General features: G+C 39.8%; 1 protein-coding gene across 4 annotated transcripts in view; it reads left to right on the top strand.

Moving 5' to 3' along the window:
• NRG3 (neuregulin 3) overlaps positions 1-22753 on the top strand; it is a 1101798-nt gene that overhangs the window by 1045718 nt on the left and 33327 nt on the right. For all 4 annotated transcript variants that reach the window (XM_060091635.1, XM_060091627.1, XM_060091619.1 and 1 more), the window contains exons 5-6: positions 11081-11183; positions 15999-16125. In XM_060091635.1, coding sequence (XP_059947618.1) covers positions 11081-11183; positions 15999-16125 — 230 coding nt within the window. The remainder of the gene's footprint in view (positions 1-11080; positions 11184-15998; positions 16126-22753) is intronic.

Here is a 22753-nt window from a genome sequence, read left to right as displayed (position 1 = left end):
GTAACTTCTGCTAATAAATTTTAATCCTGTTCAGAGATGAAGCCCTTATGAGTTATTCCAATGGGTAGTGGCTACTCCATTAGATTGATCTAAGCAGCTATTTTTTGCTTTAGAAAAGCAAACGTTCAGCCTTTTTTGAAGTATTTACAATTCCTTAGCATGTCACACAATCCTTTTAAAACATTCGTTTGAATAGCCTATGTTCCAAAACATAGTGTATTAATAGAAAATTTGAGAAATAATAAGGCCAACAGAGCATGAAACAACTGCCATTGAGAAGATAGTTTATTATTCACATTCCCAAGCAGGGGGACCACAGCCTGCTCTCAGGGACCCATGAAGGAATACCCAGCTGTGTCAGGAGGCCCAGGAGAAGGAGGAACTGTGGGCAAAAGCCTTTTTTATGGCCTCCACAGGAAGCAGTGGGTGAGGCAGGGTTAGTAGGCTTAGAATTCGCTAGTTTGAATAATTTCAGCAGACTCTGGGGCATGGGGACTGTCCTTAGTTGTCTAGTACCTGAGCCTGGAGTGACTGGGACAGATGGACATTAGCCCAAAGTGTGAGAGCCTGATAAGGTGGTGGTTGGGAGTGTGCTCTCTGAATTGGTTGGTTTGTATTTGAAAAGTACACTCATAAGCTAGTAGCATACTACCTCTAGGAATCGGCTAATCCTGGGAGGGGCCGTCCCTTCAGGGTCAGCAAGACCCAGACGTCAAAGCAACAGAAATAGAAAATAAAAGACATGGTTATTACAGTCCATAACGCCAAAAGATATTTATTTTTCTCTAAGCAAGAATGGACATGTGGGCAAGACAGCAGACTCTGCAGCTCTCTGGATACAACTGCTGTTACAAGACAAGAACGATTGCTATGATATGGCTAAGACAGAGTAAACTTGAATTCTCTATGTATTTTTCTTGAAGATTATATACATAAACACCACAGAGACTTGAGAATTTTCCAGATACCTTAAAATCTATTTGATTCAGCTATAGCCAGATGCTTGAATCACTTTCCTTATGGGTCATGTGTGGTTTATCTTGCTTCTGGATATATCTTCCAGAGATTCTTTGCAATTATCCTCTGTTGCTTCTGCCTCTGTCAAACCATTACTGTACTTACCTTTTGGAACTAACCCTGTCATCTTCTTGGATCCTGTAGCTTACTCCATGCTGAAATAAACTTGTCACCAAGCTCCTGTTGGTATCACCGCTGGATGACAATTTGTTTCTTTTAACTTAACTGGGAAGGAAGGACATGGATAGCTACAGCATAAGATTATTGTATATCCATAATTACCCTCTACTGCCCTTTGTTTAGGTAAAAGAGATGAAACTAAAAAGTCACGTTTTGTAATGACAGAAGGATCACTTGATGCAGGTCTTTCTGACATCAGCGCTTGTGAACTTTTTATTTTATTTTATTATTGAAGTATAGTTAATTTACAATGTTGTGTTAGTTTCAAGTATACAGCAAAATGATTCAGTTTTATATAAATATATATTCTGTTTCAGATTCTTTTCCATTATAGGTTATTACAAGATATTGAGTATAGTTCCCTGTGCTATACAGTAGATCCTTGTTGTTTACCTATTTTATATATAGTAGTGTGTATATATTAATCCCAAACTCTTAATTTCTCTCCCCCCCAACCCCTGCTACCCTTTTGGTAACCATAAGTTTGTTTTCTATGTGTGTGAGTCTGTTTTTGTTTTCATAAATAAGTTCATTTTTGTCATATTTCAGATTCCACATATAAGTGATATAAGGTATTTGTCTTTCTCTGACTTACTTCACTTAGTGTGATAATCTCTAGGTCCATCCATATTGCTGCAAATGGCATTATTTTGTTCTTTTTTATGGCCAAGTAGTATTCCATTGTATATATGTACCTCATCTTCTTTATCCATTCATCTGTTGATGGACATTTTACTAATATTTTTAATAGAGATTCCATGTTGAAGTGATACTGTTTTCAATATGCTGGGTAAATAAAATTTATAACTAAAGTTAATTTTTCCTTTTTTGTTTTTGTTTGTTTGTTTGTTTGTGTTTTGCTTCTTATACTGTGTCTTGGCTGCCTTAAGTAGATTTGAACAAATACAAATCTAGAGTCACAGTGCTGGAAATTCAGATCTCCGGCTCTGGGGTAGGGCCCAGTTACAGGTGTGTTTGAAAAACTTTGCAGTTATTTCAGAGCTATAGCCAGGGTAGAGAACCACTGCCTAGAGTGCAGAGGCCTCAGCTTTGCTGTCTGGTACCCAACCTGACTCAGGACAGCCCCTGATGGGATACTTAACAACATGGGCCTGAGAAGTGCAAATAGCTACAAGGCTATCAACCTAAGTAGCTGTGCAAATAGCTGACTTTGTAGATGATGCTTATAGATCATGCCAGGTCACCCCTAATATTTAAGGCAATAGGAGTTAAGATTACTTTAACTTATATCTCACCTGGCTGAGGGAGGTGGAGATCCATTAAACCAGACTGGGAAGGGTTGGGTGTTACTTTGGGCCTGAGTGTTCTCTGAAGCAAGATTTAAATGGATTTAGTGGATTCGATTTCTCACTCCATCAAAACAAGTCAAACAGTAAAAGACCTATAAACCACTAGGTCAGATTCTCCCCATTGTCAAGAAAGTAGCATGTTATCATTCCAAGTCACATGTCTTGCTCTTAGAATGTAACTTTGCCAATGAACAGTGAATCCTAAGTGATAAAAACTGGGATTACTAGTATGGATTGGGGGACAATTATTACAGGTTCAGAAAAAATTGAGTTCTCACACCCTTTAACCCTGAAGCCAGAAGTCAAAGACTGGTTTTATGATAGCATTGTAAACTCACCAATAGATTTATTTTGATTGAATTTGCTTTTTACTTATAATTTATTTGTGGGAGAAATAGCACTTGGAAAGCCAGTGCATGTTGAGCATACCAATGGGAAGACCCAGTGCTTTCCATTTTTTTTCTTATGTGTTTTATAGCATTCACTTATCTATAGTCGGCCAGAGCTGTACTGTTTGGGAAAGGAGGGAGAGAGATAAGGGATTATTATGAGAAGGTTTATATTTGGTGGGGACTGTGTGGGAAGAAAAGGAAATTACAGGTTGACAATAAATGTGTTTATGAATTTAAACTGTTATTTCCCCCTTAAATATCAAATTTTATGTATAATGTTCATCTCAAATCACTTTGTATGGAAATAAGATAAAATATAATTTTGAAAGTTAACATTTTATTATGAAGTAATTATTTTACTTTTTCACAGTATTTTAAATGATGCCCTGCCACAGTGGATGGTGAAGAGCAACAGAATGAATCCCTGGGGTAAAAGGACCCCTTTCTTAGAAAATGTTGCCTCTTTTTGTTACCTCACCAGGCAGAGGGCCTAACCAGTAAAATATCATTAGACATCCAACCCAGAAGCTGTTGAGTCCAACGAAAGCCTACTGAATACCCTCCCTTGTACAGAGCAAGCACAAGCCAGGTGCAAGGGTCCAGTAATGAAGATGCTCTTGCCTTTGAGGGCTCTCAGACTGGGCTGTGGGAAAACAGATACGTGCATCTTTGACACAAGACAATGCAGTTATGGAAAGATGCAAAAGGAATGCAAATGGGCCCTTGAGAAGAGTTTTCAGATTGGATAGTACTTACATTGTATAGTATTTATTCTGATAGTATTTATGGATCATTGGCTATATTAGTTTGTTAGGACTGCCCATAACAAAGTACCACCAATTGGTAGTTAAACAACAGAAACGTATTGTGTCAGTATTGTGTCATAGTTCTGGAAGCTAGAAGTATAAGATCAAGGTGTTGGCAGGGTTTGTTCCTTCTGAGGGCTGTGAGGGAGAATCTGTTCCTGCCTCTCTCCTGGCTTCTGGTGGTTTCCTGGAAATCTTTAGCCTTCCTTGACTTGTGGATGCATCACCCCAAACTCTGCTTCCATCTTCACATGGCGTTCTCCCTGTACGTGTTTCTCTGTGTCCAAATTTCTGTTTTTGATGAGGACACAGTAGTATTGGATTAGGGTCCATCCTAATGACCTCAACTTGATCATCTGCAAAATGCTATATCCAAAGAAGTTTATATTTACAGTTATTAGGGTTAGAACTTCAAAATCTTTGGGCAGTGGGGGACACAAATCAACCCATAATGGTGGGAGTTCTGCAAGTAGGGAAGAGGAAGGGGCTTCCAGGTAGAAATAACACCACGCTAAAGATATGGAGCATTTCAGTACCTCCTGGTCATCTCAGCTCCTCTGCACTCAGATGGTTGGGCTGGACCCCTGTCCCCTCTGCCAAGCAGCATTCTTGGAGATCCTTGCCTTGAGGCTAGGCTGTCACTTGTTCAGTCTTCCTGATATTCTCATCATGTACTCTCTCACTGCCCTTTCCTGCCAGTGTGTGTTTAATCTCATTGATCTCAAGGTGAGGACCCATTTCATTTGCCTTCAGGACCTCTTTCGCCTTAATGAAATACTTTTTTTTCTTTAATAGTGCAGTAATCAGGCCATTGAGCGCTTGTTCATTTTTGTCTTCAAGTTCAAGAAAAGACAACTTCAACTTCAAGAAAAGTGCAAATCCCAGTTTCTAACATTCTAAATATTCTCTTTCCTTTCATTCTCTTTCCTGATCACAGTTCATTTGCAGTTCCTTGTAAGCTCCTAATATTTTAATCTATCTCCAACATTTGTTGGTTTTTAAGAACAAAATTGGGAGGAGGCTCTCTTGTTCTAAGAATAATGAAAACTGAAATAAATCCACTTAAACTTAATCCAGTTAAAATTATGACAAAAATTCATAGGCTTACAATCAGGGAGAGACTGACCTACCCAGATTATGAGGTTGACTTGATGAATAGAAATAAATGCTAGAATTAGGCAGGGAGGAAAACTAGGATGAAGACTAATTTCATAAATGGTGGGATCATTAGTGAACTTGTTGTCTTATAATGACTTTGCTTCTCTGTGTAGACTTTTTTTTTTTTTTGTGGTACGCAGGCCTCTCACTGTCGTGGCCTCTCCCATTGCAGAGCAAAGGCTCTGGACGCGCAGGCTCAGCGACCATGGCTCAGGGGCCCAGCCGCTCCGCGGCATGTGGGATCCTCCCGGACAGGGGCACGAACCCATGTCCCCTGCATCGGCAGGCGGACTCTCAACCACTGCGCCACCAGGGAAGCCCTCTTTGTAGACTTTTATCTGCAGGGCTTCCGATAATGAATACTTGGATAAGAAGGAGCCCTGGTGATATTGCTAGGTTGACTTTCATAATGAACTATCAGAGTAATCATGCTTGCACTGACACCTACTGGTGGCATCACAAAGGGTCTTATTTGCATATGTTGACGATGAGGTGGTCTAGGCAGAAAAGTCTTGCTCCTGTATATGACTTACAGGCTTACAGGTGTGTGTGTGTGTGTGTGTGTGTGTGTGTGTGTGTGTGTGTGTGTGTCCGTCCATGTTTAAGCTTCACATTACTTGGATGTCAACACATTTCAGGAAATCATGCTTGAGTTTTATCTCTTACAGACTTAATTAAAACTGATGGTACATAGGAATGATTCCCAAGAGGCAGTGGGATCCCAGGGCTCCATACTTGGAGGGGATGTGGAGCTGCCTTTTAGGACATTTCCCATTCCTTCACATATACAGGGATGTGGTCACCCACACTTCTATCCTTAACGTAGAGCTAACCAGAGGGAAATGGTATATAAAAGCTGCAGCTATGATTTTCTGTGGGCGTAATTTTTTTTAAATGTAGTAGAGTTTAACAAGTATTCACAGAGAGACTTTTAGCAGTCTAAAGAGAGTTACAGCTTCCAAAAGCATTTTCCTCAGGCAGCTTTGCATACTAAGACCTAAACTGTAAGCTGTCTGGTTTAGCAAACAGTGCTGTACCCACAGGTTTTCCAAGGATTCTGGGTCTCTGGGGATCAGGAGCAAACTGAGAGTCTGTTTGGGGAAGAATGTAAAAGACAGAGCCCCTCCTCAAGGAGGATCACATGAATTTCATCTGCTAAAACATCTGGATAGGAAATTCAAAACTACTAGTAGAAAAATTCAGTTAACAAGAGCAAAGTGCAAGGAATGATCAGTAAATAAAACGACAGTAAAATAAATTCCCTCAATATTCCTCCAACAACTACTGACAGTCAGCAAGTCACTGACTGCCTGTGGGTAAGGTGAGTTTTGCATTAGAGAAGTAAAGTATTTTAAAAGCCTGTTGTTTTGTTTTGTTTTTTTGCTTCAACACTGGCTTCAGGAGAAAAAGGGAAAAAGAAGGAAACTGGCATTTTGTGTATCCATTACATGCCACTAGATGGACACTTTATTTGTGCTCTCCTATTGAATCTGTAAACAAATATGTGAAATATGTAGTATTTTCCCCATTATTGATAAAGACAATGGTTGAAAGAAGATAAGAACAGTTGTAGCTGGTGTTTAAACCAAGGGGTAACACTGGCCAACCACACTGCTCCCTGAGTGAGGTGGGTTCAGGGGAAGAGTGGGGTTAGCATAGGGCAGCACTGGTGTCTTTCAGAGTCTTGGGCCAGGCTGCCTGCCAAAAGGATTCTTTCCACTGGTCCAATGTCAGTTTCCGAAAATTCACCATAATGTTATTACCTTCTCTTTTTTCCACCTTTATAATATGAAACATGATCATATAAAAAGAGAGGAGGGCTTCCCTGGTGGTGCAGTGGTTGAGAGTGCGCCTGCCGATGCAGGGGACACAGGTTCGTGCCCCAGTCTGGGAAGATCCCACATGCTGCAGAGCAGCTGGGCCCGTGAGCCATGGCTGCTGAGCCTGCGCGTCTGGAGCCTGTGCTCTGCAACAGGAGAGGCCACAACAGTGAGAGGCCCGTGTACTGCAAAAACAAAAACAAAAAAACAAAACCAAAAAAAAAAAAAAAAGAGAGGAGCGAGTCCTGTGCACCACAGAAGAGAAAATGGAACAGAGTTGGGAGACAGTGTAAACACACTTTACCAATTCCTGTCGAGCCAAAGATTGGTTTTGCCCTCAGAAATGACTTTATAATCTGGGTTTTTAAAAAATGGAATGCAAAAATATTGATGTTCCATAGAATAATAACAACAGTTACCATATATTAGATAGAACCAAATTAAACGGCCAATGTCCAGCCATTTATTGCCCCCATGGCAAATTTTATATTGGTTCAGACTAATACTTAATGATTACTCCAAGTTAGGCACTGCAATACTCTGTATATTCTAACTCACTCAATCCTCACAACTTCTGTACAGTGAAGTTCATGGTTGCCTCATTACAAGTAAGGCATTCTCTGCTTTCAGGAGTTGGGCTGTAATTCTAGATCCTAAATCCAGGCTAAGTGGTAGAAGACAGGGTAGGTTTGGAGAAAGTGCATTTACCTTGCAGTACGTGGGATATGCATGACAGAGGACCCAGGGAGCCGCGGGGGCTGCCTTCATGGTTCCGTTAACTTGCTCATGCAGGTTCTCCAGCAACCTCTACGTCACTAAATTAAAGGACTTTGTTTTATTTGGCCTCTTAGAAGCATTTAGTAGCCTATTTTTCTAGAAAAAATCCCCTGCATCTTTTCTTCCATGGCAGTATCAGGTTTTATTATTGTTGTTTGTTTTATTTTCCTTTTATTTATTTATTTTTTCTTGCCTGATTGGCTGCTCCTTTTTTTTTTTTTTTAATCCCCTCTGCAGGATCCTTGTCTTACACTTCCATGAAATTTTGGAGTCTCTCAAAGCTCTATCTTAGAATAGAATGCCTAAGATTCTCTTATTACTCTATATTTTCTCTTGGGGCTGTCTTATCAACACACTTGGTTTCAGTGTATGCATAACCCCAAATATTTTTATCCGGAACCCTGTCTCCTCCTCTTAACCCAGATCTATACATGTAAATGTCTAATTTACACTGCCACTTGGCTATCTTATAGGCTTTTAAAACTCACCAACTCCAAAGCTGAATTTGATATCTTTCCTTTCAAGTCTGATCCCCCTCCAATAAGCTCCATCTTAGTTAAGAGCATCCTTGTCTGGTCCCTTAAGTATTTTCAGCCTAACTGCTGGGCTTCCCTAGTGGCTCAGTGGTTAAGAATCTGCCTGCCAATGCAGGGGGCACAGGTTCGAGCCCTGGTCAGGGAAGATCCCACATGACGCAGAGCAGCTAAACCCGTGCGCTACAACTACTGAGCCTGCGCTCTAGAGCCCGCGAGCCACAATTACTGAAGCCTGTGCTCCTAGAGTCTGTGCTCCGTAACAAGAGAAGCCACCACAATGAGAAACCCGTGCACCTCAACAAAGAGTAGTCCCCACTCACAGCAACTAAAGAAAGCCCGCACGCAGCAATGAGGACCCAACACAGCCAAAAATAAATAAATTTATTTTAAAAAAACTAACTGCTTTTCACTTCTGTTTACTGTCCACCATGGTTGTTACTACTATCGTAGAAACATCCATCATGTCTACGCTGATATAATGTCCTTCTAACAGGACTCAGCATTTACTTTATCCCTTCTAATCTTTTCTGTAAATTGCAGGAAAAATAAGTGTAAATATTATCACATCACACTCCTCTTCTTTCAAAATTTTCAGTACCTTCCTGCTATTGTAAAGACATGTTCACTGTATACCATGTTCCTGTTGTTTCCGTGCTGCTCCGCTAAGCTGGGAGAGTATAGAAAATAACTTGTGCAAAGGCCCTGGGGTAGGGTAAATAACTTCCAGATTCCTGAACATGCCATTTTATCTCCTACCACAGGGCCTTTGCACAAGCTGTCTTCTCTTCCTGGACCACTTTGCCCATCCCCATTCTTCTTGCCTAGTTGGATCCTATTTTATACTTAAAATCTCTGGTCTCTGTGATTAGGTCAATTTTCCATATTATATTATTTTGTAGGATTATATACCTCCTTGTTATAATATTTATTACAGTCAGCATTTCATATCATTGCCTTTATTTAGACAGAAAATTGAAATTTATAAAGGTAAAGTAGTATACTTTTGGTTACTCATATGAAAGGTGGCTAAAATTAAAGTCAGATCCAAAATTGCCAGACTCCCAACCCCTTGCTTCCTGCTCCTCAGTGTGCTGGTTCTTGTGTAGCACTCTGAATCAAAGGCATTGAGAACACCATCATGGTAACTACACCTGGGTCTATAAATCCACTCGCAGTCTTTGGAGTTTTAATTTCACTCTTAATTTTGAACTCAGAAATGATTTTATGCATTCCCCCAGGCTATATCTGACTAGCTTTAAAAACTAACAAAGGGCTTTCCTGGTGGCGCAGTGGTTGAGAGTCCGCCTGCCGATGCAGGGGACACGGGTTCGTGCCCCGGTCAGGGAGGATCCCACATGTCACGGAGCAGCTGGGCCTGTGAGCCATGGCCGCTGAGCCTGCACGTCCAGAGCCTGTGCTCCGCAACAGGAGAGGCCACAACAGTGAGAGGCCTGCATACCGCAAAAAAACAAAAAAACAAAACAAAACAAAAAAAACACCCAGTAGATGTTATGCGGAGATCATTGTTTAGTGGATACAGTCTTATTTCTTTTGTTTTAATAGGTATTGTTATCCACCATTTTCGCAGTTCTTTTTATTGGCAGAAGCAGGGTGGGGTAGATTATTATATGTAAATCATGCTTATTCCATTAGAGTCATCAACTCACAGCAATTAAGTGAAATGGAATTCTTTATAAGTTGGTACATCTACTTGTTTCCAAATTCAGTTGGAAGATTTAATGAGCTTACAGATGTGGATGGAAAGGATGACATTCTTTAAGATGGCAAGATGCCCAAACTAGGTCTCAATGACAGGTTTTTTTATCTCTTTAATTTGAACCTTTCAAAATTTAAAATGTCAACCAAGGCTTGCTAGGGCCACACGATTGCCCCTTTTCATTTAATCAGAAATGTGGATAATGTGGTATTTCTCTTAAGTTTACTTTCTGTTTTTTGATACTCCAGTCTTAATAAAGACATTGAAAATGTAAATAAAGCCTAAGAGGGGAGAGAAGAGAGGATAGTTCTTCTAATACATTGTTTCCCAATACACTGCTGCAGGAAAAATCTTTAAAATGTACAGTCATATCTGAAGAGAGGATATAGTGCATGATCTCAGGAAAGAAGGAAAGGAGAGAGAGAGGGAAGGAGGGATGGAGGCAGGGAGAATGAAAAGAAGGGAAGGGAAGGAAAAAGGGAGGGGGAGAGAGGGAGAATGAAAGAAAGAAAGGGAGGGAGGGAGGGAGAAAGGAAGGAAGGGAAAGAGAGAGAGAGAAAGAAAGGAAGGAAGAAAAGAAAGGGAAAGACTATAGTCTCTGTGCTGTATAAAGAGAGAAATGAAGACAAGAGGAGGATAATTAACAGAAAGAAAGTTCTGAGATCTATGGATAAAAAGGTCTTGATGAGATGGAAGAACTGTTTCAGTAGACGTATTTCAGAAAACGAGCTAGAAGTGTAAATGTCAATGTCTGAAAAGTGAAATGCTTGTTTTTGAATTCTTGTCACTTTTTGCAATGTAAGATGCTCTAAGATATGACCTTGGTAGTAGAGGTTGAGGTTACTGTGCCAGATCATTGGTATTGAGGAATGAGTAAATATTCACATGTATATTGAAGTTCTCTTTCATTAATGATGTCAGTCATAGTAATGGGTGGATGAATGGGAAACTGATGGCCAGGGACAAAATCAGAAAATGCAGTGGCATCAGTATCACATAAATTGGAAGTCATCACTAGCATAGGAAAGTTCTGATAGCAGATTATTTCAGGTCCCACCATAATTTTTAAAATGTATGTTCCCAGTATGTTCTCAAGTCATGAAATATATTTTGATAATAAGATTCATAATTGTGGTATCTGTGTATGAGTTCTGATTTAGCCGTGCACATACAAAAAATAAATAAAAACAACTGTCCTATAGACCTTTGCAAAGAAACTGAATCATAACATCCTCATGTTTTCCTATTCATGACAGGAACAAAACTTTGCTTTGAAAGGCTCCTACCAGTTCAAAAGTATGAGGACGGAGATTGCCTCTGCTGTGCCGTGCTAACATCTGCTCTACTTCTCTTTTTCAAATTCACAGAGAGTGAAGAAGTTTATCAGAGGCAGGTGCTGTCAATTTCATGTATCATCTTTGGAATTGTCATCGTGGGCATGTTCTGTGCAGCATTCTACTTCAAAAGCAAGTAAGACCATTTCTCTCAGTGTTAAAAGGTTACTTCTCAGAGGAAGTACTTTGTCTTTCTTTAAAGTGCTGAGCTCAGTACTCAGTCTGAGCTCCAGGCAGAGGGATTTTGTGCAAATTGTGTCCATCAGACTTCCATAAGTAACTCTCAATCTTTTGTAGCCTGTGGTGAATGTGTACAGTGTGTACATGCATGTGTGTGTGTGGTTTATCTTTGATGCACATAGTGATCATTCCTCTCTGTGATCATGAACATTCTGTGTTCTTTGCACTTTTGATTGCCTGCCAGAATTAATGGCTCAACATTTGCCTGTCACTAAGGGGTTAATAACTCTTCTGAAAAGAGAGGTCACTGCTATAGACATAAACATTATCAACTAGTATCTAGCCTTTCATTGAAAAAAAACCAAACAATTTCCTTTTATAGTGTTTTTACCTGCTACCCATCAAGGTTTTAGCCAAATATGAAGTATGAATACTGTAAAATCTACTTTGCTTCACCATTTAGTATGCACGTCTAGAATATGCCCTACACTTACCTTGCCAAGAAACCAAACCTTCTGCCAAAAGCACTGCTTTTTGGGGGCTAATAAGGTAGAATTAAAAATATACATATATATGTATATAAGTATGTATGTGTATATACATATATATTTACTCCACATAACTTTGGTAGAGGTATCTTATTTATGTAAATGACATAATCTACAGTTAAAATAAGAAATGCAGATAAAAATATTAAGTTCCTTGGTTTCTTGGAACGTATGCAGGCCTTGAGAATTTGGCACAGATTCTGTTCCTACAGCTTGTCGGAAATCCAAACCAACATGTAATTGCTTTACATTGGACCTGTATTTATTCTACCCATTTGCTCTTCTAAATATGGACCAATTTCCAAATACAGTCTGTGATACCTGTCTTCATGTTGTATATGTTGATCTTTAAAAAGAACAGTGATGAATGATTTTAAAAAATAATGGAAACTCGGGTATGAATCCAGAATTAGTGACTATTATTTTTTAATATACTATTTCAGAATAGGTTTAGATTTGCAGAATTACCATGAAAATAGTACAGAGAGATCCAATGTACTAGAATGTACACTGCCCAGAGAGAGTCAGGACTTACCCAAAAGCTTGTATTCTCTTGCATTCTCTTATGTATGTTTTCCTTCCCATAATCCTTCAGAAAACATTCTCTTATGTATGTTTTCCTTCCCATAATCCTTCAGATGCTGACACTCTGGTCCTTTCTCCATTCTCTTGTCGCCCATGGTATGGCATGACCTCACCCGATGGAATATTACAGCACATTGTTAGCTGATGAAAGTTTGAACGTAGGTAACATGAAGAGGTAGAAGTGAGCAGCACCTTCCTGAATTTAGGGGATTTTCTGACTGAGTTAATTGAACCCCAACAAGGGCTTTGAAGGGCACACTGAAAGAAATTCTTTTCTCCTCACTCCCAATAAGCCCGTATATTCCTATAAGTAGTTAATTGAACTATTAATTGAGCCTTTCATATCTGACTGATATGGCTCACATAGCAATTATAAATTATTCTAGGTTTTCTTTTTGCTTTTAACTCATATGGGCTAAGAAGTGTAAGGCTGGGAGCCCTTAGTAGACTTTGGAAATGCAGGACATGATTCAACTCTAAAAATGGAATCAGAATAGGAGAAGAGATGTTCCAGGAGCAGAATAATTTGTTCCAGGGACAAATAATTATCACAACCGGGAAAGCACAGGAGGAAAAAGGAGAACTGGTGCTACCAGTAGAAAGCAGATGTGGTCCTAACTTGCCCTGATTATAGGTTATCACCCTCTGAAGTAAGAGATTTTAGATCACAAAGCAAGGCTTTTAAGGACAGGCAACGGATGTTCTGATATGATGCTATGATTCTCTTCAGCTGTGGCGGTCTTAATCCCCCAGCTGCTAGTACACAGCTGTAAGAGTTACCTGAGGGCTTCCCTGGTGGCACAGTGGTTGAGATTCCGCCTGCCGATGCAGGGGACACGGGTTCGTGCCCCGGTCTGGGAAGATCCCACATGCCGCGGAGCAGCTGGGCCCGTGAGCCATGGCCGCTGAGCCTGCGCGTCCGGAGCCTGTGCTCCGCAACGCGAGAGGCCACAACAGTGAGTGGCCTGCGTACCACAAAAAAAAAAAAAAAAAAAAAAAAAAGAGTTACCTGACCCAAGATAGCCAGCATCCAATGACAGGTCAATGTGAAGCTTTGAAGGCCTAGACCTTTGCCCCAACTTGGGGTGCAAGGCCATGCCAGTTTCAGAGCTCCCCGTGGGATTTGCAGAGGTTTTCACTGAGACTGTATCACATTCCAACTTCTCCCTCTGCCCAGTCCTGCTTCCTTCCCTTCATTTCCACAGACGTTGATCCAAAGAGCCCTCCCTAATAAAAATCCTGCATGCTATCTCCATCTCAGTATCTGCTTCCCCAGGAAGGCAACCTGCAACATTAAGAAAAACATCTCCCGATGGACTGGTGATGCCTGATATTCCACCACTTTACACCTCATTTCTTTCTGATGAATTGAGCCAGAGCAACTTAAAGCTCACTGAACTATAGAATCAGACTGACATTGTTAGGCTAGTGGGTTCCAGTGCGAAATGCCCGTGTCTTGTCTTCCCCAGAGCAACTGCTCTCATGAGAGAGCTAATGGTATTGCAGGCAGACGCTTCTCACTTCCTTTGGTCCCATTTGCTGAGGGGAGGAGGAAAGAGCAAAAATGTGTGTGCTTGGGAGATCAGAGGGATGATGGGGAAGGAGGCAGGTTCAGAAAAGAAAGCCCATTTATTCTGGAATATTAGTGAGTCAGTACGGGAGCAAGAAGAGAGTAAAGAAAAGCAAATTATAAAAAGGATTTAGGAAATGCAGTCAGAAATTTTTATCAGGAAAATTCCTTTAGAATTTTACATTTCCCAGATGCCAAATTATGGAATTACTGAAAAGATCGTTAGTATTTCTACTATTTAATTCTTAGGAAATTAATTGTGTCCTGACTCTGTGCCAAGCCCCCTTTTACTACTTCAAGATGATTCACTCAGTAGAACTTCCTCATCTCCAGTTTGCTTCATCAGTGAATCCCTGATAGGATTTTGTGGCTAACATGTGTTTCTTAAAATGCTGATATGATAGATTTGTTTCTAACAATAGGCTACAGATTAGCTGTTAGGAAGTAGATAGATTATTATAAGTGCATTAAATCACCTGAGATAAAAGCCCCCCAAATCATTGAAAAGATAAAATAAATATTTAAACAGAGCTACATCACACCAGTATTGTAAATTCAGAGGAGATAATGATGCTCCAAGCCTCCAAATCCTGTAGCAAATACTGTGACTTGCCTGTGAGAGAGGCAATTAACAAGATCTCTTCTTTTATCTTGAAGCCAGTGTTCTAATTCCTCTGCAGCATCTGCCCATAAAATTAAGCATGTGTTCTCACATTTAGTTTCCACAATATTTATGGAAGAGAGCTTTTCCAAATTCCATTGACAGATGAGGAAACTGAGGTTCAGAGAAGTTTTGGAAATCAATCATTTTGATTTGGGGAATCAAAGCAAAGCTGGGGGGTGGCAGAGCCAGAATTCAAATCTCAGTCACTGTGATAACTCGAGCCCATGGTGTATAGAGTGCTGTCTCTACCTGGAAAAGCTCACTGCAAGAGATGGTGTACAGTCTCCACCAAAGGCTCTCTCCTAGGCATGGACCTTGGAGAAGAGGCAAAAAAGTCTAGGGGGGATGATTCTGCAAAGTTTGTTTGCTTGTTTGTTTGTTCATTTTATAGGTACTGAATCTTCTGCTGATAGATAATTGCTGTAGAGCTCTTGGGAAAGAGCAGCTAATAAGCCAGTAATTGTCACATCCTTCTGATATAGCCACTGAATGGTGAGAACAACAGTCACTCCACATCTGCAGAAATATTTTACTTGGAGTCCAAAACCTGAGAATAATCTCAGCCTTCCCATCAAGAAGATGCATGACCATGGGCAAGTGGTTTGACAGTTGTGAGCGGTGGCTCAAAGTGCAAAGTACACAGCCATACTCGCTGGGTTCAAATCCAGCTCTACCACTTACTAGCTATGTGACTTTGGGCAAATTATTTAACTTCTCTGTGCCTCGGTTTTCTCATCTGTTAAATGAGTATAGGATTAATGCCTCATCGCACACGAATTATCGTGAAGAATAAGTAAGTTGAGACATGTAAAACACTTAAAATGATACTTGGCACATAGTAGGTGCTCTTTAAGAGTTAACAATTTTTATTATTTACAAAAGTTCTAATAAAAATCTACATTCAGGGCTGATGGTAAAAATAAATAAACTGTTTCTAAACTGTAAAAAAGAAAATATACCCCTGTTATGGTATATGTGGAAGCTATGCAGTCAAGTCACACTTATTTGAATTGGACAAATATAAATGTAACTTTGCAAGTATGTTATATGTGGTTGCTAGGTCCAAGCTTCAAAGTTTTCCACTTGTCACTTCTTCAGAGCATTCCTAATTCTTTTCAGTTGAGCACTCAGGGATAGGTACCTCTTGCATCCAATAGGGACAGGACAAGGAATTACATTTCTATCTGCCTTTGGAGTGCCACTGGGTGTGAATCCTGGATGATAACAGATAATGCCAGTATTTCTTGGTGGGGTTGAAGATGAAGGGAGGATTCTCTTTGTTAAGTGAGTTTATCTATCTTTAGCAAATGACAAATATAGATGTTGGGAATGAATGAACCTCAAAAAATATGAATAGAATAAATTTATGTAACTATTTATACATGTATTTATTTAAACCTGCAGGAAACAAACTAAACAAATTCAAGAGCAACTGAAAGAGCCACATAACAGTAAAAACTACAGTCTCAAAGCATCCAGCACAATGGCAAAGTCAGAGAACTTGGTGAAGAATCATGTCCAGCTGCAAAATGTAAGTTACATGTCTATACGTCTCTTCCCACAGTCCACCTCAGTGCTTCCAGTCCAGAGGGGATGGGGAGCCTGTGATCAGACTTGCATATTTTTTTCAGTACTCTGTAGATTTTTCCTTAAATCATGTTGCATTTTCGTGTGTGCACACAAGTACTGGATAAAAGAAAGAAAAATTAAATCTCAGCTCCTGATTTTAATCTGTAATATAATTAATCTCTGGAAGCAAAAAGAGCTTCAGTTGTTTGTTCCATAATCTCTTACTGAATCCTTACTTGTCAGAAATTGCGCTGGGCACTAGGGGTACAATGTTCCCTACTGTAGGAAACTGATAGAGTAAAAAATACAGATACCCAGAGGAGGCTTGTAGGATGAGATGGTTGATATTGCAGCAGAGATTGGAGAAGAGACAAAAGGGAGGTGGTGGGGGCAGAAGTGGAGGCAGCCCAAAATCCAGGCTTGAACAGGATTTTGAAGAATATGAAAGGTTCATCAGAGAGTCAAAGAGCAAAGAACACAAAACTAGAACAAAGAGAAAGAATAAACCCATGGAATCCTAAGAATATATGCTATGTTCAGGCAACTCTGAGTTAAGGGGTGTGAGCAAAATCAAAGGTCAGAAACATGGGAGGGAAGAGTTGTGGTCCCAGAGTTGGGACTTCCTAACACCAGGCCTTAAACAGATACCAGAACTTGAAGTTAAATCAATGCAAGCTCTTTGAATTCTACATTCTTTCTAAAGTGGTTTTAAAAACTTCTGAGATATATTACAAAACACTAAATTAAAGACAAGCAAATGTTCCCGAAAAGGTCCTGCTGCTTGCAGCTTGAAAGAAAGCCAATACTCCAGAGACAAGTGTAACTCCCAAGATTTTACTCCGTGAAAATTTTTAAGAGAGAATCGAATCATTGGAGGGGTAGGGTGGGAGGGTCAGGGAATCAGTGTCTTTGTAATCTTCCACTGTGTGCAGACTTTCTTCTGATTGGTGTGTGGTGAGGTAACAGGGTGGTAGTCCAGGAATCTGGTGTTCAGCCTGAAGTTGCCATCCTTTACCTAGGTAGGGGCCTTAGTTCCTGAAGAAGAACTCAAAGATATCATTATGAATATTTCATGAGAAGGAACCAGGCCCCTGTACCATGCAGCACTATTGTTTCTTGACTGCTTCTCTTTGTTTCTGCATTCCCTCCCTTCCCTGATTAGTAACTGTTTGGATCTGCTCTTTGGAACTAAGGGAGGGTCAAGGAAGCTGAATGAAGCCTATTTCCTACAAACAAGAAATGAGGACACAGAAAGGATTTGTATCTGGCAGGGCCCCACAGGGTCCTGCTCCATTTCACAAATGCCATATAAGACATACTGGAAGATTCCTATCTGGGTAGCAATTCTTTGCCCCCCACCAGACTGCACTTCCAGATTCTGAGACACAAAATGAAAGCACAAAGGCCATGATATAAACCTGGTATTTGAGTATAATACGCAATCACCCAGGACACATTGACACCCCTCCAGATGCTTGAATCACTGGGAATTTAAACATCATTTGTGATTTTAGGAAATCATTACCCCAAAAGTCGCCATTATGCTATGCGTGACAGATGTACTTAGATGTTTAATGCAGAATTCATAAATCACAATTGTTTCCTAGCAAAGTTTTGTTAAACTTGTAATCATGGCTGTGTGTAGGGATTGTTCTTTTCAGAAACAGGGTGAATGCTTTTGCTAATGATTTCTAATGAGTATTATCCCATCACTGTAAAAACAAATGTAGTGATAGAGGGCTTCTTTGCATTTGAACCTGTCAAAGATAAAGCCAGAGTCTAGTTAAAGTAGTAAGGACAGACTTTTGATCAGTAATATACTGTTGCATTACGGAAGATAGTCCAGTTTGAACTGAAGCCAACTTCCATTCTTACAGAGGTGACTGGGAGTTTTAAAAGGAGAATGAGGGAGTTGGGGGGGGGAAACAGTGGGGGCTTGACAGAGTCAGGGAGGTGAAAAATTACAAAGAGTTTGTCATAGAAATGCGATTGGGACAACTTTGTCTGTTAGCTGGTCATTATTGAACTTAGGATCCTGTTGTTGCAGGAAAAATGGGGTGCAAGAGGATGGTCATGCCCCAGGTCTCGGTTGAGTCCCTGGGACGGGCCGCCAAGTGAGGGTCCTTGGCTTTCTGTACGAAAGAATTCAAGAGCTAGCCACAGTAAAGTGAAAGCAAGTTTATTTAGAGAGATACACACTCATAGACAAATTGTGGGCCATCTCAGAAGGCAAAAGGTGGCCCCAAAATATGGGGTGGTTTGTTTTTATGGGCTAATGAGTGGGAGGATTATTCCAACAATTTTGGGAAAGGGCAGATATTTCCAGGAATTAGGCCACTGCCCAATTTTTGGCCTTTTATTTTAGTTTAGTTTAGTTTAGTTTCTGCTTTATAACAAAGTGAATCAGTTATACATATACATCTGTTCCCATATACCTTCCCTCTTGCATCTCCCTCCCTTCCACCCTCCCTATCCCACCCCTCCAGGAGGTCACAAAGCACCGAGCTGATCTCCCTGTGCTATGCAGCTGCTTCCCACTAGCTATCTATTTTACTTTTGGTAGTGTATATATGTCCATGCCTCTCTCTCGCTTTGTCACAGCTTACCCTTCCCCCTCCCCAAATCCTCAAGTCCATTCTCAAGTAGGTCTGTGTCTTTATTCCTGTTTTACCCCTAGGTTCTTCATGACATTTTTTTTTCTTCTTAAATTCCATATATATGTGTTAGCATACGGTATTTGTCTTTCTCTTTCTGACTTACTTCACTCTGTATGACAGACTCTAGGTCCATCCACCTCATTACAAATAGCTCAATTTCATTTCTTTTTATGGCTGAGTAATATTCCATTGTATATATGTGCCACATCTTTTTCATCCATTCATCGGATGATGTACACTTAGGTTGTTTCCATCTCCGGGCTATTGTAAATAGAGCTGCAATGAACATTTTGGTACATGACTCTTTTTGAATTATGGTTTTCTCAGGGTATATGCCCAGTAGTGGGATTGCTGGGTCATATGGTAGTTCTATTTGTAGCTTTTTAAGGAACCTCCATACTGTTCTCCATAGTGGCTGTATCAATTCACATTCCCACCAGCAGTGCAAGAGTGTTCCCTTTTCTCCACACCCTCTCCAGCATTTATTGTTTCTAGATTTTTTGATGATAGCCATTCTGACTGGTGTGAGATGATATCTCATTGTAGTTTTGATTTGCATTTCTCTAATGATTAATGATGTTGAGCATTCTTTCATGTGTTTGTTGGCAGTCTGTATATCTTCTTTGGAGAAATGTCTATTTAGGTCTTCTGCACATTTTTGGATTCGGTTGTTTGTTTTTTTTGTTATTGAGCTGCATGAGCTGGTTATAAATTTTAGAGATTAATCCTTTCTCAGTTGCTTCATTTGCAAATATTTTCTCCCATTCTGAGGGATATCTTTTCATCTTGTTTATGGTTTCCTTTGCTGTGCAAAAGCTTTGAAGTTTCATTAGGTCCCATTTGTTTATCTTTGTTTTTATTTCCATTTCTCTAGGAGGTGGGTCCAAAAGGATCTTGCTGTGATTTATGTCATAGCGTGTTCTGCCTATGTTTTCCTCTAGGAGTTTGATAGTTTCTGGCCTTATATTTAGGTCTTTAATCCATTTTGAGCTTATTTTTGTGTATGGTGTGAGGTTGTGATCTAATCTCATACTTTTACATGTACCTGTCCAGTTTTCCCAGCACCACTTATTGAAGAGGTTGTCCTTTCTCCACTGTACATTCTTGCCTCCTTTATCAAAGATAAGGTGACCATATGTGCGTGGGTTTATCTCTGGGCTTTCTATCCTGTTCCATTGATCTATCTTTCTGTTTTTGTGCCAGTACCATACTGTCTTGATTACTGTAGCTTTGTAGCATAGTCTAAAGTCAGGGAGCCTGATTCCTCCAGCTTCGTTTTTCTTTCTCAAGATTGCTTTGGCTATTCGGGGTCTTTTGTGTTTCCATACAAATTGTGAAATTTTTTGTTCTAGTTCTGTGAAAAGTGCCATTGGTAGTTTGATAGGGATTGCATTGAATCTGTAGATTGCTTTGGGTAGTAGAGTCATTTTCACAATATTGATTCTTCCAATCCAGGAACATGGTATATCACTCCATCTATTTCTATCATCTTTAATTTCTTTCATCAGTGTCTTATAATTTTCTACATACAGGTCTTTTGTCTCCTTAGGTAGGTTTATTCCTAGATATTTTATTCTTTTTGTTGTAATGGTAAATGGGAGTGTTTTCTTGATTTCACTTTCAGATTTTTCATCATTAGTGTACAGGAATGCCAGAGATTTCTGTGCATTAATTTTGTATCCTGCTACTTTACCAAATTCATTGATTAGCTCTATTAGTTTTCTGATAGCATCTTTAGGGTTCTCTATGTATAGTATCATGTCATCTGCAAACAGTGACAGCTTTACTTCTTCTTTTCGGATTTGGATTCCTTTTATTTCCTTTTCTTCTCTGATGGCTGTGGCTAAAACTTCCAAAACTATGTTGAATAAGAGTGGTGAGAGTGGGCAGCCTTATCTTGTTCCTGATCTTAGTGGAAATGCTTTCAGTTTTTCACCATTGAGGACGATGTTGGCTGTGGGTTTGTCATATATGGCCTTTATTATGTTGAGGAAAGTTCCCTCTATGCCTACTTTCTGCAGGGTTTTTATCATAAATGGGTGTTGAATTTTGTCGAAAGCTTTCTCTGCATCTATTGAGATGGTCATATGGTTTTTCTCCTTCAATTTGTTAATATGGTGTATCACGTTGATTGTTTTGCATATATTGAAGAATCCTTTCATTCCTGGAATAAACCCCACTTGATCATGGTGTATGATCCTTTTAATGTGCTGTTGGATTCTGTTTGCTAGTATTTTGTTGAGGATTTTTACACCTATGTTCATCAGTGATATTGGCCTGTAGGTTTCTTTCTTTGTGACATCCTTGTCTGGTTTTGACATCAAGGTGATGGTGGCCTTGTACAATGAGTTTGTGAGTGCTCCTCCCTCTGCTATATTTTGGAAGAGTTTGAGAAGGATGGGTGTTAGCTCTTCTCTAAATGTTTGATGGAATTCGCCTGTGAAACGATCTGGTCCTGGGCTTTTGTTTGTTGGAAGATTTTTTTTTATCTTTTTTTTTTTTTTTTTTTTGCTTTATGCGAGTCTCTCACTGTTGTGGCCTCTCCCGTTGCGGAGCACAGGCTCCGGACCCACAGGCTCAGCTGCCATGGCTCATGGGCCTAGCCGCTCCGTGGCATGTGGGATCTTCCCAGACTGTGGCACGAACCCGTGTCCCCTGCATGGGCAGGTGGACTCTCAACCACTGAGCCACCAGGGAAGCCCTGTTGGAAGATTTTTAATCAGTTTCAATTTCAGTGATTGTGATTGGTCTGTTCATATTTTCTATTTCTTCCTGATTCAGTCTTGGCAGTTTGTGCATTTTTAAGAATTTGTCAGTTTCTTCCGGGTCGTCCATTTTATTGGCATAGAGTTGCTTGTAGTAATCTCTCATGATCTTTTGTATTTCTGCAGTGTCAGTTGTTACTTCTCCTTTTTCATTTCTAATTCTATTGATTTGAGTCTTCTCCCTTATTTTCTTAATGAGTCTGGCTAATGGTTTAACAATTTTGTTTATCTTCTCAAAGAACCAGCTTTTACTTTTATTGATCTTTGCTATCGTTTCCTTCATTTCTTTTTCATTTATTTCTGATCTGATCTTTATGATTTCTTTCCTTCTGCTAACTTTGGGGGTGTTTTGTTCTTCTTTCTCTAATTGCTTCAGGTGCAAGGTCAGGTTGTTTACTCGAGATGTTTCCTGTTTCTTAAGGTGGGATTGTATTGCTATAAACTTCCCTCTTAGAACTGCTTTTGCTGCATCCCATAGGTTTTGGGTCATCATGTCTCCATTGTCAGTTGTTTCTAGGTATTGTTTTATTTCCTCTTTGATTTCTTCAGTGATCACTCCGTTATTAAGTAGTGTATTGTTTAGCCTCCATGTGTTTGTATTTTTTACAGCTCTTTTCCTGTAATTGATATCTAGTCTCATAGCGTTGTGGTCAGAGAAGATACTTGATACAATTTCAATTTTCTTAAATTTACCAAGGCTTCATTTGTGACCCAAGATATGATCTATCCTGGAGAATGTTCCATGAGCACTTGAGAAAAATGTGTATTCTATTGTTTTTGGATGGAATGTCCTATAAATATCAATTAAGTCCATCTTGTTTAATGTATCATTTAAAGCTTGTGTTTCCTTATTTATTTTCATTTTGGATCATCTGTCCATTGGTGACAGTGGGGTGTTGAAGTCCCCTACTATGAATGTGGTACTGTCGATTTCCCCTTTTATGGCTGTTAGTATTTGCCTTATGTATTGAGGTGCTCCTGTGTTAGGTTCATAAATATTTACAATTGTTATATCTTCTTCTTGGATCGATCCCTTTATCATTATGTAGTGTCCTTCTTTGTCTCTTCTAATAGTCTTTATTTTAAAGTCTATTTTGTCTGATATGAAATTGCTACTCCAGCTTTCTTTTGATTTCCATTTGCATGGAATATCTTTTTCCATCCCCTA

This window comes from Mesoplodon densirostris, chromosome 1, assembly GCF_025265405.1.
Source record: "Mesoplodon densirostris isolate mMesDen1 chromosome 1, mMesDen1 primary haplotype, whole genome shotgun sequence".
NCBI classification, from domain to species: Eukaryota; Metazoa; Chordata; class Mammalia; order Artiodactyla; family Ziphiidae; genus Mesoplodon; species Mesoplodon densirostris.
The sequence above is the reverse complement of the archived record's forward strand: the minus strand, read 5'-3'. Positions and strand labels throughout refer to the sequence as shown.